The 14363-nt window shown below is 44.7% G+C and overlaps 1 protein-coding gene across 1 annotated transcript; it reads left to right on the top strand.

Annotated features, from left to right (window-relative positions):
• Positions 1-862: 862 nt before the first annotated feature.
• LOC124097720 (uncharacterized) lies at positions 863-10747 on the top strand. Its single transcript, XM_058581966.1, has 5 exons — positions 863-1147; positions 1239-1378; positions 1943-2072; positions 8084-8247; positions 10376-10747. Exons 1-5 carry the CDS (start codon positions 863-865, stop codon positions 10485-10487), a joined length of 831 nt encoding a protein of 276 aa, XP_058437949.1. The 3' UTR covers positions 10488-10747.
• The last annotated feature ends 3616 nt before the right edge of the window (positions 10748-14363 follow it).

Genomic DNA, 14363 nt, shown 5'->3' on the forward strand with positions numbered 1-14363 from the left:
CCAGGATTGGCTGGGCCAGCCGTCCCTCGGCTCTGTCATTTGCTGTTTCTCTAAAAAACAAAACAAACCGAAAGGGAAAGGGAAAAACAAATTAAAGCACATTTGGCAAAGGCTAAATCCCAAATTTTGATATAGGGCTGCAAACAAAGCTGGAAGGAGGGGGATACTAAAGAAATTGCCCTTTTTTTCTGCAGCCCCCACCTCCCACCTTCCACCATATCCTGGCAACCTACCACCTATGAAGTAAACCTGGGGAACTGTCCTCAGTCCCCGACCCCCGGCAGCCCCTGTCTAGGTCGCTGCCTCAGTTGCCTGCGCTTCTTCCAAGGCTGGTATTCCCCCTCCCCCTCTGCAGTGAGCTCAGAGTCCGCGGCTCCCTCCGGGACTTGCACGCGGGGCCAGGCGGCGGCCTGGGGCAGTTCAGGGCAGTTTGGGGCCAGATCTTCATCAAACTCCTCCATCATCACCACCACACCCACTTTATTAACATGGGGTGGGGTGGGGGGGAGGTAAGGGGGGGGTGGAACTGAACAGAGACAGAGCCCAGTGGCATCTCCTCCGGTGGCACCTGCCCTCTCCCAAACTATGCCTCTGGCCTTCCCGCCGCCTCCGCCACACGCACCTCCGAGCCCCCTGAAGAAGGGGGAAAAAGAAACACGTATTAATATCACGAGCCCTGGCGCACCATCCCTCGCCCCCTCAACCACCTGTCTCTGCGCTCTCCCTCCCCCACAGCCTTCCTCAACTCCGGGCGCCCCCTCTGCAGCAAAGGGGCACCACGCCCACTGCGGAGCCCAGGAACCCAAGGTGGGAGGGGGCTGGGGCTCACGTGCGGGCCGGGGGCTGCTCACCCACCGCCCAGATGGCCCTGACCCCAGAGTGCGGGGGCCCGCCCGGGCTGCTCCAGGCCGCGATCCACTCCCACACCCTGGAGAGGGGAGCTGCGCTGGGAGACCGAGCTGCAGCGGGGGTGGGGCACGGGCGGGCCCCTGGGCATCGCTTCCTGGGAGCCCACCGTGTCCCAGGACGCTCCGGGACCGCGCTGCAGGCCCGGCCCGCGCTGCCCACTCCCACCCGGCCAAAGCCCGGCTCTTACCTCTGGGGCCGCCACCCTCCCGAGGCACTGCGCAACACCGCTCGCTGCCCGGCAAGCTAACCGCGGCGCGCGGGAGATGCGCAGCAGCTGCGGACGCCGGAGCGGCGGCACCCGCCGCCGCTTCCCGGGCGTGTGAGCTCAGCCCGCCCGCGCGGCCGCGCTTCCCACGCCCGGCGTCCTTCGTGGCGCCACCCAGCGGCCGCGTCCAGCACCGCACGCTCGAGTCCGGGAAAATTCTGCCGCAGCCTCGCCGAAGGATTTGGAAATTCCCAGAATTTGCCAGTAGGTTTGCAGCGGGGCGGGGGTGGGGGATGGGGGGGTGGAGGGGCTTGGGACAGGACGACTCCCACTCACTCTATCCCTGAGTCTTTGCATATCATACTGGTTCCCCCATTGCTCTGACATTTCGTCCTCAAAATACTCTCCCAGTGACCCCTCTTTTAAAATGGGGGTAAAATGACGAGAGCTGGTATTGTAGGTCCTCCGTAAGCCTGCATAGAGATCATAGAGATGAGATCAGAGGTGTGCACTGGGTCATTTGCAGAGCTTATTTAAAAAACAACACAGATGCACCAGCCTACCTGTAAATTCTAATTCAGGAGATTTTAGAGGACTGATTTTCAATCTTTTCTTGGATCTAGACCCTTTTGAGAATAGAAGAGCTGTGAATCCTCTGTTCTTTTGTATTCACATGCATAGGAAACACAATTTTGCATAGAATTTCAGGGAATTCTGAAACTTCTCAAAGCTCTATGACCCCCAGGTTAAAAATTTCCTCTCTGCAGGTATCCACAGATAAGAGACCTAGCTATTGATTCTCTGAATCTGCTTCCACCTTTCCTCCAGCTGTTTCCTCCTCCTGAAATATCTCCAGCAGACCCCAAGCCCACATTTCTGCCTGAAGAAATTCCACTTGTGCTTTCAGGCCAGTACAAAAGCCTCTTCGAGTGCCATCTGTGACCTCTGTTTTCTGGGAGTAAGTATGTTCTTTATGTCTTTTGTCTCTAGTAGATATACATGCACCTGTGGTTATCTGTGTGGTTAGTTGTAAACTCTTTTAAGGTCAATTTCCTCCTCTGCAACAAAGGTATCTTAAATGGTTTGCCCTTGACAAACTGTTCATAAATAATTAAAGAGAAATTGGGTTGAGGGGAACAGGAGGCCCAGGGAGAGGAATGCTTTTGTTTCAGGGGAACCTGTGCCCCTCCTCCTCCCCTGATGGATGCTCCACCAATAACCAACATGTAACTACTTCACTTACATCTCCGTGTCTGAAAAACAGAATTCTCAAATTGGCAAGGTCTTTTTATTTATTCCTTCTCCTCTGGGCAAGGCCACAATTTAGGGTTTCCTGGATGAAGGTGGGATACAAGTTCATGAGAATGCATCTGCCAAATAGCAGCTATTCTGCCGCTAGTATCCATTACTCCAAATAAGGGGTATCAAAACCCACTTGCCATGCCAGAAGTACAGTGGCACATGACAGAAGCAACCAGGATGTCATCCTTGATTGTCCCATCTTACTTCCCTCCCTCCTTGCACATACTAAATTTCAAAGATTGCCCACCTCTGAATTCTCAGCGCACTATCATTTCTCACCTGGATTTCGGCATTTGTCTCCATCCTACCTAGCCTGCCTGCCTCCAGTCTCAACATGCTCAGAGCCAGTCTCCACATCTGCTATGGACTGAATATTTTTGTGCCCTTAAAATGCATATTTGTGTCAGGCATAATGTCACATGCCTATAATCTCATCAGCTCAGGAGGCTGAGGCAGGAAGATCATAAGTTCAAAGCCAACCTCAGTGACTCAGCAAGTCTTTCAGCAACTTAGTGAGACCCAGTCTCAAAATTTTTAAATAAAATAAAATGTGTCTCAGTGGTTGAGCACCCCTGGGTTCAAACCCCAGTACTAAAAAAAAAATTTTTTTAAAAAGCATACTTGTAATCCTAAACCCAAAGTGAGGGTATTAGAAGGTGAGGTAATTAGGTCATGAAGGCAGAGCCCCCAGGAATGGGATTAGAGCCCTTGTAGAAGAGACACAAGCACTTGCTCTCTCTCTTTCTCTCTGCCTTCTGCCTTGTGAGGAAACAAGAAGACAGTTGGCCATTTACACACCAGGAGCAGACCCTCTCCAGAAACAAACCTGCCAGTCCCTCCATCTTGAATTCCCCAGCATCCAGAACTGTGAGAAGTATGTGTCTGTCGTTTAAGTCACCTAAGCAGCTCAGGAGGCTGAAACAGGAGGACCCCAAGATCAAAGCCAGCCTCAGCAATTTAGCAAGACCCTAAGCAACTTAATGAGACCCCATCTCAAAAGGGAAAATAAAAAGGGCTGGGGATAAGGCTCAGTGGTTAAGCACCTCTGGGTTCAATCCCCAGTAACAAATAATAATAACATTAGCCACATCTAAAATGATGTCTGCTTTCCCTGGCACCATAATACTTCTGCAATAGTGTCTTCAATGCTTAGTATCATACCTGGTGTCAGGTGGGAACACACAAATTTTTATTAAATTAATGAAAACTTTGAACATGATACACATTCCAGATAAAAGACTCTGGAGCAATACAGTGGTGTTGCAAGATGCGGTGGGACCAGGTCTACTGCTTTTTAAGAATAGCATCACTCACTTTTAACAAATGAATTTCCATCTTTCTGAGTCTTCCATTTCCTTAACTAAAAAATGGGGATAATAGTACTCAGGGTTGCTTTGAAGCTGGCTGAAGAGATACGTTGCAGTACTTTGCAACTTTAATGTCCTCCATATCTATATGTTAGTCAGTATTGTTGTATTACTTCACTTGATCCTCACGGTAACATTTTGAATAGGCAGCTGACATTTCCCATTTTGCTTATGAGGAAACTAAAGGTGGACAGTAGAAGGCAATTTGCCTAAGGTCATCTAGATAGTTACCAAGAACGGAAGAGGCTTGACACTGGGTTCCAGCATAGGCTCTCTCCACCACATCACCCTTTCTCTTCCCTCCCATCCTTAAAATAGGAAGCAGTGTTGGGACACATATATGTCAACATCCTGAGGATCATGTGCTCAAAAATGTCACTGCTCAGCCTTCTTCTAAAGAGTTTTTCAGTGTGTGAGGTGGGTTGGTGGTGGAAACAGGATAGAAAGGAATGGGCTAGGAAGAATGACCTTGGAGATGACTCTCTACTCCCCACTTCTGCCCCTAATCACACCCTAGTGGGGTGAGCTCAGTCGACAGCCCCTCTGTACCATGTAATTGGACTTCTGCAGGCTCCAAGGTTCCCAGAAGCTGGATATCTGTTTCCTCCCCATGTCCAATTCTGTCCATCAGCAAATATCTACTGAGTTCATATTAAGTGCTCTGTCAGCACCTGCAGAAGTGTGGCCAAATCAACCACCTGGGCCTTGATGTGCCCATTCTGCAAAATGGGGTTAATAGCCTATCATGTGTCTGTTGTGAGACTTGAAAAGGATGACTGATGGCTGTTGGCAGGTTGTTGCTAGTGGAGAAGCCTACTGCAACACCCAGGCCCGATGGCTGCTGTATTTCAAGCCATGGGAACGGGTTATTTGGTGACCAGGTGGTGTCAAAGAGGAGAAGAGGAGCTGGGGAAGTAAAGAAAACAGAATGAAGGCTGAAGTGCTTGCTCCCAGGAATGTGGAGACAGCTTTGGAGGTCAGAGGTCGTTGGAACTGTTCAAGAATGACTTTTGACTTTCTGGGCCCATGTCGAGCCAAGGTAATGAGAGGTTTTCCTGAGATCTTGGTGAACAGGGGGCGTGGACCACAGAGAGCCAAAAACATGACTGTGGGGGCTTAGTTGAAGCCCCTTTTCAGAAGCTCCAGAAATAACTCAAGGGCATCCTGAAAATGTCAGTGATATCATCAGACGAGGCATTTTTACAAATGTGAAGAACGGAAGTGGTGCCCGACACATAGTAGGAGCTTGATGTGTGTGTTCCCTAGGATGTACACATCCGGGCATCAGGTGTTGAGTCTCTTTGCTGCTGGATCTTCCCATAGTGCTGCCTTTGCGTGTTTGTTTCTCAATCTGTCCAGAGCCCCAGGGGACACCCGGTGGAACTGCCCTTCACAAGATCCCCGTGTGTGTGTGTGTGTGTGTGTGTGTGTGTGTGTTTATGGTGACTTTTCTCTTTAAAGATTAAATCGTTTTCCCCCTTTCTGTTCAACAAAGACAACAGCCCTTTGGTTTTTGATAAATGTTCCTTTTCTACTAACAGGTGGATTCGCCCCGGGCACTAAGAGCTGTGCTTTTAAACACACACACAAGCCCAGCTGTTTGAATCTGCTGCTTCAGGTCTGTCTTATTTCCCTTATCTCCTGCCCTGGGGGCTGGGTTTTCTCTGCCTTGGCAGGCTGATAACATGTGGAAGGGAGAGAACCATTCTAATTAATAGACTAATTAGTGATACAAGCCTTTAATAGCTGATTATAGGAAAGTCATTCCCCATCCCCCAAGTGATTGATTTATTTATTGCCGTTGTGCTGCATTATGGTAAAATAGTCAGCTTCTAATTATCTATTGACTGCTCCAGTCAGACCTTTCCCTTCACTTCCTCCTCGTCCTGCCCCTTGCTAATAGTGGGCACAGGCAGAACGGGAGAATTCAAAGGAGCCAGTGAGCAACGGTGGACAGATGTGTTAGGATCTATCAAACACCTATCCTGACAGCTCAGAAGTGAAAAGGGAATGGGAGGTGGGGAAAAGAAGAAAATCCTACCCACCCTTCTAGAATTACTCCCCCATGGTTCCTGCCCCTCTGTATGCCACAACTCACAGGCATTATCAATGGCATTAAAAAAAAAAAAAAAACAGCCTAGTGTGGGACTTAAAAGCCTGCCCTCAAATCCAGCTGCACAGGTTCAAAACTCATCTGTCTTACTGACTTGTGATCTGGGGCAAGTCTTTTCAAACTCACTGTGCTTTAGTTTTCTCATTTGTCAGGTGGAAATATAATTGTTCCTCCCCAGGATTGTGGTGAGGATAAACCATTTGGGGCACTTAGCACAGGACTCAGCACGTACTAAGCCCTCAGTAACATCAGCTATGCTAATTACTGCTGCCTGAAATTATTACACATACCTGTTACATATAAGGAATGTGATAAATGTTTGTGGAATATATGAGTGACTAGTTCATAATTCTCAAGTAGATTGTAAGCCCTTGAAGTTCAAAAAGGTGGAGAAAAGAGAAATTGAACAATAAATCATCATAATAAAAGCTACCTTTAGTTAAGTGCTTATCATGAGCTAGCCTCTGAACTAATTGCTCTATATACATTCTCTCGTTTAATCCTTATGGAAACTGATTTTTTTATCATCCTTCTTAAATCACAGTTGTTATTATTGTTTTTTTTAATAGCCTTAGCTCTCATACACAATGTTGTGGGAACTCTATGTCCTCCCAAGATTCCAAGGACTCCCGGGGAATGAATTGGCAGTTTCATGATCATTTTTCCTTATGGATTCCTGCTCCGGCTGCATGCAAGCTTTTTTACCTTCCTCCTGACAGTGCTGTCCCCTCATCCCCTCACTTTCACAAATGGCAGGCTAAGCCCTTCTTTTCTTCTTTCCCTAAAGGCTCCTTGGGACACAGGGCCATTTTACCTAGAAGACTTATTGAAAGGTGGGGCCATCACAGGATAGCAGACGGCACAGGAAATCACTAATGTGCTCAGCACCCTCCTTCTGGACTGTTCTACTCTGAGCCCTTCCTGCAACCACATTTCCCTTTCCCTAAGAATCTTCTCCCGGTCTTTGTCTCCGCTGAAAACCTCATATTTGTTACTTTGTTATGCAAAGAAATTTCGCTTTTTTGAATAAACGCTTCCATTCAAGGATATTCTCAATCTCGGGTCAGAGAAGGAACCAAGAGAATAGAAGCTCAGTAACTTTTTAAAACTAAAAATGTTTAACAAGAAGTATTTTCCTTGACCAATAAGCAAAGCACCATCTGTGATGAATCCTGCCCCACCCTAGAATGAAGACATATGGCAGTTGTTTTTTTCATAACAACATTTGTTTTACTTCCTGTTATACTTGTAGAAATGGTATGACGTATTTATTATAATACCCATTTTTTTTTCCAGCGGAGGAAACTGAGGATGAAAAAACTTTTTTTTTTTTTAAGTTACTTGCTCTAAGTTCCACAGCTAATGTCAGAGTTGAATTCCAAATGCAGACCTGATTCCAAAGCCAGAGAGATTGACCACGACACCATGTGGCCATTTAATGCAGCTCAAGCGGATCTTGAAGTGGTTCCATTCACAGGTGATTCTTACTCAGGAAATCTTTCTGTTGGGGGAGGTCTTGCAGGTCAGAGGAAGGTGAATTGATTGATTGAAGGCCAAAGACATTAAAACCAAGTAAGAGCTAGGAATAACTACCTATGTATAGCTTCACATCTGAGACCCAAGGGGAGTTGTCGCTATTAATCACTGCTGAATGATTGCTCTGATTGCTTCATTTGTTGGTGCTGCAGTTGCTGAATTTTACTGCGCTGTATTTGACCTTGGGGAGGGGTTCACTTTGGGGGAAGATAAGTAGAGTGGAGGAGGACAGAAACCAGATTATAGTAGACTGAAGAGCAAGTAATAACCAAAGTTATAATTTTCCCATTATCACACTTTATTATGGGGAGAAACCCTTCCAATAAGTATCATGATTTCTATTTTAGGGATGAGAAAGCCCAAGTCACTTTACTTATGTGTGGCAAAAATCCCTCTGATCTCTCCACCAGTGACATATTAAGGAATGTTTTCCAACTCTTTCTGGGAAGAGTTCTCATAAATTCTGTTTCTGCAACTTTAATCCATTTCCAGTGATGTTCTTGCCTCCCTTACAACCTTGGTTCCCCAACCAGCTTCCCAGCTGGGATACATTTTCATCTGGGTCTGCCTGACCCACCATTCCTGCCTCAGGTAAGTCTTGCACAAGAGAACTATGAATCCAAGCTAGCCATTCTTTCATTCATTCCACAGCTAGTTATTGAGCTCTCTGTGAGAGCCTCTGCTACCTGGCCAACCCTTTTAGATATCCTGAGCAACCAGCTTGAAGTGGAGGTTTTAAAGATGCAGCCAACACTCCAAAGCAAGAGAAAGCTTGTCTTATCTTCCCAAAGAGAGAGCCTCTGCTCCATTGCCAGGTAGGAAACCATAAAACACTCTTGGCTGCTATTCCCCCTCTCTGTTATGTCGAAACAGTGACTACTAGATCTCTTAAGGTTTGTTTTTTTTTTTTTTTTTTTAATTTCCCTCCATCTTCTTTCTTTGAAAATTTTCAAACCTACAGAAATGTTGCAAGAGGAAACAATGAGTCCCCCATTTACTGGATCATTTTCTCCTAGATCTAAAATTGCTAATATTTTACATCATATTTGCTTTCTTGGCCCTCCCCATCTCTCTTTATATACATATGTATTTTTTTTCATGATAATACTAAAATGCAATTTGCCTTTCCACTCTCATTCTCTCACAGGTATGTCACATGTGTATGTGGATATATAGGCTTCTATGTGGTATGCTGGACCATGGGAAACTAAGTACAGACATTATAAAATTTCATTCCTAAAGATTTTTGCACACAAAACTAAAATAAGGCCATTCTCCCATATAGCCATAAAAACCATTATTATGCCTAAGAACCAAATCCAGTTGACTGTATCATCAAGACATCTCCCATCCAGCCACTTTTCTTCAGCCACATGTTGTACTTAACTTCCAGAGTATAGTCGTCTCTTTGCTGGGCCCCTCTTCTGTCCATGATCCACATTCCAACCAAAGAGCTTTCCAAAGTATAAATCTGATTATGTCTCCTTCAGACTTTCCAGTGGCTCTATATTACCTTCACAGTGAAGAATACACCTCAGGTGGCACACAAAGCCAGCCAGTATTGTCTGGATTCATCTAGAGCAGCACTACCCAATAGAATTACACTGTGAGCTATTTATTTGTTTGTTTTTGTTTGTTTGTTTGTTTGTTTAGAATTTTTTTAAAGTTGTAGATGGACACAATACCTTTATTTTTTTGATTTATTTTTTTACATGGTACTGAGGATGGAACCTAGCGCCTCATGCATGCTAGGTGAGCACTCTACCACTGAACCACATCCCAGCTTCTTTATTGTCATTTCATATTTGCTAGTAGCCACGTTTTAAATAGTAAAAAGGTGAAACTAATCTTTTTTAAAAGATATTTTTAGTTGTATATGGACCATTTATTTATTTTTATGAGGTGCTAAGAATCAAAGTTGCATCATATGTGTGAGGCAAGCGCTTCATCACTGAGCTACAACTCTAGCCATGAAATTGATCTTAAAATACATTTTATTTAATCTAGTATATACCAGATGTTATCATAGCAACACAAACTTAATATTTAAAAAAGTACTCATGAGATACTTAACATTCTTTTTTTTCTCTTGAAATCCTTAAAATCTGGCATGTACTTAACAAAGCCCATCTCAATTCAGATGTTAAATTTTAAGGGTTAAAACAAAATATATTTTTTTTTACTAAAACTAAAGGTTATATTTTACACACACACAATGTATATGGTTCATTTTAAAAGCTGAATTAATTAAAATGAAATAAAATTGGAAGTTCTGTTCCTCATTCATACTAGCCACATTTCAAGTGCTCAGTAGCCGCATGAGGCTAGTTGGTACTGAAATTGTGCAGATTGAGAGTAGGAGTTTTTAAAGTATGATCCAATGTCCCCTGGGGATTCCTTAAACAAATCTAAAGGGTCATTGAAATCAAAACTATTTTCATATTAATGCTAAAATGTTATTTTCCTTCTTCACTTTCATTCTCTCACAAGTGCAGAGTGGAGTTCCAGAGTCTGCACCACATGTAGTATCACAACAGATCTAATACAGAGGCACATAAGAGAATTGGCAATCTTCTATTAAGCCAGATATTAGAAATTTATCAAAGTGTAAAACAGTGCCACTCTTTTTCTCAATTTTTTTTGTAAAATATAATTATTTTTCATTTTGTTACATGTTAGGTAATGGAATAATAATTATTTTCAAATAAATTAACAAATAATTTCATTTTTTTCTGGGTTTTTTTTTTTTCGTTTCTACTGAATAAAATTAAACTCTGGTCCAGCTTTATCCATCCTACACAATCAGTGACACACCGAATTTTCTGGAACTCACTTTCCCTTAACACATCCTCTTTCTCTGTTATACAGAGAAAAAGACTGTTCTTTGAAAGTAACTTTTACTTTCTTGACTCCATCTTGTATGTGCTCTTCTTTTGGCTCCAGATATCCTCAACTCATCACCACCATCAAAATCATACCCACCTTCACAGACCTACCCAGATCTCCCCAGCTGGAAGGAGCCCGCCCACTCTGGATGCACTGTACTTCATGTTGACTTCTGGGATATCATTTCTTATTTTATTCCTTGTATTTATTTTGTTTTTATTTGTTTGAATATACTTATAGTATTCTTTGCAATGTTTTAAAATCTGTGGGTACAAATAAATGCATATCTTCTTCATCTCAACCTCTGTTGGCTGAGCATCTCACATGGTTCCTTGTTACTCTTTGAGTTTCTGTTTATTTTTCTAAAAGAATAGTACCTACTTTGTTGAAGTTCTGTGAGTATTAAGTAAAATACTCTATTTTAACATTGATGCTGTGTCTCAATTTTTTTAAGTACTCAATGAAGGTTAGCTCCTATAAATTGTTGTATTATTTGAAGGAATAAATGCACTGATCAAGTGCTATTAGATCTAACTTCAAAACATCTTTTTATTTGAGGGGGGCTACTGGGGATTGAACTCAGGGGCACTGAGCCATATCCCCAGCCCTATTTTGTATTTTATTTAGAGACAGGGTCTCACTGAGTTGCTTAGCACCTCACTTTTGTTGAGGCTGGCTTTGAACTCGCAATCCTCCTGCCTCAGCCTCCCAAGCCACTAGGATTACAGGTGTGCTCCACTGCACCTGGCTCAAAACATCTTTGAATTCCACTTCATGATCATCTGCTCCTGGCCATGAGCATTTCCCCTGACACTGTCACTAGAGTCTACTTGGTCTCCTTCCTTCTCCTCTTTTGTCCTCTATCTCTATTCTTAACTCAGCAGCCAGCAGGATCTTTTTAAAACAGGAATCAGATCAAATTACTTTTCTGCTCAAAATGGTGATTTCCACTAAAAGGCCTAATATGATCTGGCCTCCTGTCATTCTCCCCTCTCACCAATGCAGCCTCAGTGGCCATCTTGCCTTCCCTCACACTTTTTTGCCCTTGACAAGTCTGCTTCATGGAACTTTGCACTTGCTATTTGCTCTGCATGGGAGGAGCTCTCCAGCTTGACCTATAACCAGATCCACTTCTTCTTTCAAACGAACCTATGCTCTCAACTGCCACCTCTTTAAAAGTAACTACCACATATAAAACACCAACCATTACTCCCAATCTACACTCATCCCCTTTAGTTTTTCTTTCCAGTTTCACTTACCTATGGTTAACCACAATCAGAAAATATTAAATGGAAAATTTAATATTCTATTCTGAGTAGCATGCTAAAAAAATCTCTCTCCATCCCACTCTGTCCTGGCCAGCCCATGAATATTCCCTTTGTCCAGAGTATTCACACTGTATGAGCTACCCGCCTGCTAGTCACGTGGTAGCTATCTCAGTTATCAGGTCAATTATTGCACGATCACACTATTCATATGTAGGGTTTAGTACTATCTGCGGTTTTAGACATCTTAGAACATATAAAGGGGAACTTCTGTATTTTATATTTTTATAGCTCTTCATATGCCCCGAAAACATACCTATATGTTTCCTGAGATAAGATTGTTGCTTATCTCCTTGCTAGAATTGTAAGCTCCGTGAACATCTGCTATATCTCCAGACTCTAGAACAGTGAATGACAAATAACAAGTGTTTAATAAAAGTTGGTGAATGACTTAACAGTGGCTGGAAATTCCTTGGACGGAAGAAACATCTGGTTGCACAAAACTGCTCACCCTTTCCCGGGTTTGTGTGAAAAGGAAGTGTGGACTTGATCTACTTAGAAGGAATGGAATGGGGATGACCTATTCATCAAGGCTGAGTGTACTCTCATTTATCCATTTAGATGAAAATCTGGCAGACATGAGTCTGTAATGAACAATGTAATATGGCAGAGAGCCCCAGGGCACAGCAGAAGGAGCTGAACCTCGCCATCTCCTGGGATTTTAATTGCTAGGCCCAGGACCTGCTGGAGGGCCAGGCCACACATACCGCATGTTGGTGAAATGCTCCAAATGGGAAACCCCAGACCTACCCTGACATTCCTTTACTGACTTCATGGCATCCAACTAGAGGAACCCAGAGGACTCCGCAGAAGAACAGGGTGATATGATGAAGGTAAAAGTTTCCCATTCGGGAGTTGTGAATTCTAGCTGACTGGGCAAGGTGTGTCCTTTCTCTGAGCCTTAGTTTGTGTTTAACTATATCATAAGGAAGTTGGGTTGAATGTATCTTTAAGGTCCTCTCCATCAGTGCCTTTCTGTGGTTATATGAGTTTTGTGTATGACATAAACTGGACTAGACTCTTCAGGGTGGGGCAGTGGCAGAGAGAAACTCAACATGGAGCCACTTGAATTGAGGCCGAGCAGTAGGAGCTCAGCAAGGCCAGCAGGTGGAGCCATTGCTGCACCAGGATGTGCAAGTCAAAGGTGGGAAAGTTTGATTTTTCTGAGGAAGCAAAGCTTCCCAGCTGTGGTGGAGAACCCTACCCTTCCCACCCCCCACCCCACCCCCGGGAACACAGTCCTTCCTTCCAAAGCCTACATGTTCATATACTCAGGGAAAATGGCTACAAGACGCAATTGCTTCTTTTCCTCTAACTGGGTCACACTCTCAAATGGTCACTCATGACAAAATGTGCTACTAGTTGGAAGCCAACTGGATTTTTCTTTCTGATTACCATCTTGCTTTCCTCCAGTCCCAGGAGGGTTCTAGCCCCCTCCCTTTACCTCTCCTGGGTTCTGTGGAAGAACCTCTGGTTAGAGAAGTTGGAGGAAAGCCAGAGACACATGGGGGAGGGGGAGGGCTGGGGGAAAGGTCTGGCTTTGTCAAGATAAGAATGGAAGAATCAACCTTTGTTAGGGCCCAGCCACCTCTGCCACTGTTGACACACTTGGAGGTGTTTCCTGAGGCTACTGGGAGTGTCCAGCAGCACCCTCCCCGCCCCATTTCCTGTGGTCTGGGGTGGGGGCATCTGGAAGTTGGAAAGAGGTGAGTGCTTACAGATAGCAGCTGAAATCCTGAGGGTGGAAACTGGCTCCCCTCCTGGAGTTGGCTGCCAGATTTCTAGAAAAGTCCCCACATCGTCCTTTGCTATTTCTGCTCTGAGCTGGGGCCTTAGATGGTCTGGTAACAGAGGCTGCCTAGGACATCACCCCTTTCCTTTGTTTTGCATATTTTGCATGCAGCACCAGTGTGTTCCTCTTTTCAGAAGGGTGTTCCTAAGTCCCAGGCACATCACCCTCCTTCCTGAAGGTCCCTGCTCCATTAGAGCCTGCATTTCTCTCTACTACTGGAAATATCCAGCCTCCCTGCCTCCCCCCATAGAGAATAGTTGGCAAACTGGACCACAGATCCTCAGCCTCCTAATTGGTACCTGTGTCCCCTGAGATGGTCAACCTCTTCCCAGGCTGGCCCTCCCCACCACATTGCTGCATGGTCCTGCTGGGTCTGATGGGACTACTCTGTCATTCAGAACATCTAGCTGGGATAGCCCCACAGAACAGATAGTTCGGTATTACTTTAATTACAGTATTTAAACACACAACTTTTTATTCAGAAAAAAAAAAATCCACCCAATCCTCATTTCTGGAAAGTTCTCTTTCCAACCGTTATTGAAACCAGGATCCCTGCTCACCCCTCTAGAAAAACAACAACAGAAAAGGACTTGTGTCTCCCCCAGATGAGGAAGCTTGTGATCTTTGGGAGAAGTCATGGGGCTCTGACTATCTGGAGATGCAGAGCAATGAAGGGATTCGGGTGGGGGAGGCAGAAACAGAAGTCGGCTGGGGCTGAGGTCACTGCTCAACCCAGGAGTCAGAGGAGGGGATCAGAAGCTGTGCAGATAAGAGGAGACCATGATCCAGCCTCAGCACAAAGAGAATTCTGCAGAATAGCACAGGTCAAGAGGTTCTGCTCAGAGATCTGGATCTGGTCTCATGGTCCTGCTCACTTTGATCCAAGGAGACTCTGTGTGACCCCTGAGAGACCAGGACTGAGCTGTTT

Source organism: Marmota monax, unplaced genomic scaffold (genome assembly GCF_021218885.2).
Source record: "Marmota monax isolate L192 unplaced genomic scaffold, Marmota_monax_Labrador192_F-V1.1 WCK01_AAM20220418_F8-fsc00105, whole genome shotgun sequence".
NCBI lineage: Eukaryota > Metazoa > Chordata > Mammalia > Rodentia > Sciuridae > Marmota > Marmota monax.

Excerpts from the sequence above, each read along its gene's own strand:
- LOC124097720 (XM_058581966.1), top strand. The coding sequence starts at position 863 with ATGGCCCTGACCCCAGAGTGCGGGGGCCCGCCCGGGCTGCTCCAGGCC. Across the intron at positions 1,379-1,942 it reads GAAATTCCCAGAATTTGCCA|CTGTTTCCTCCTCCTGAAAT; the intron begins GTAGGTTTGCAG and ends CCTTTCCTCCAG. Across the intron at positions 2,073-8,083 it reads GTGACCTCTGTTTTCTGGGA|CTAGTTATTGAGCTCTCTGT; the intron begins GTAAGTATGTTC and ends TTCATTCCACAG.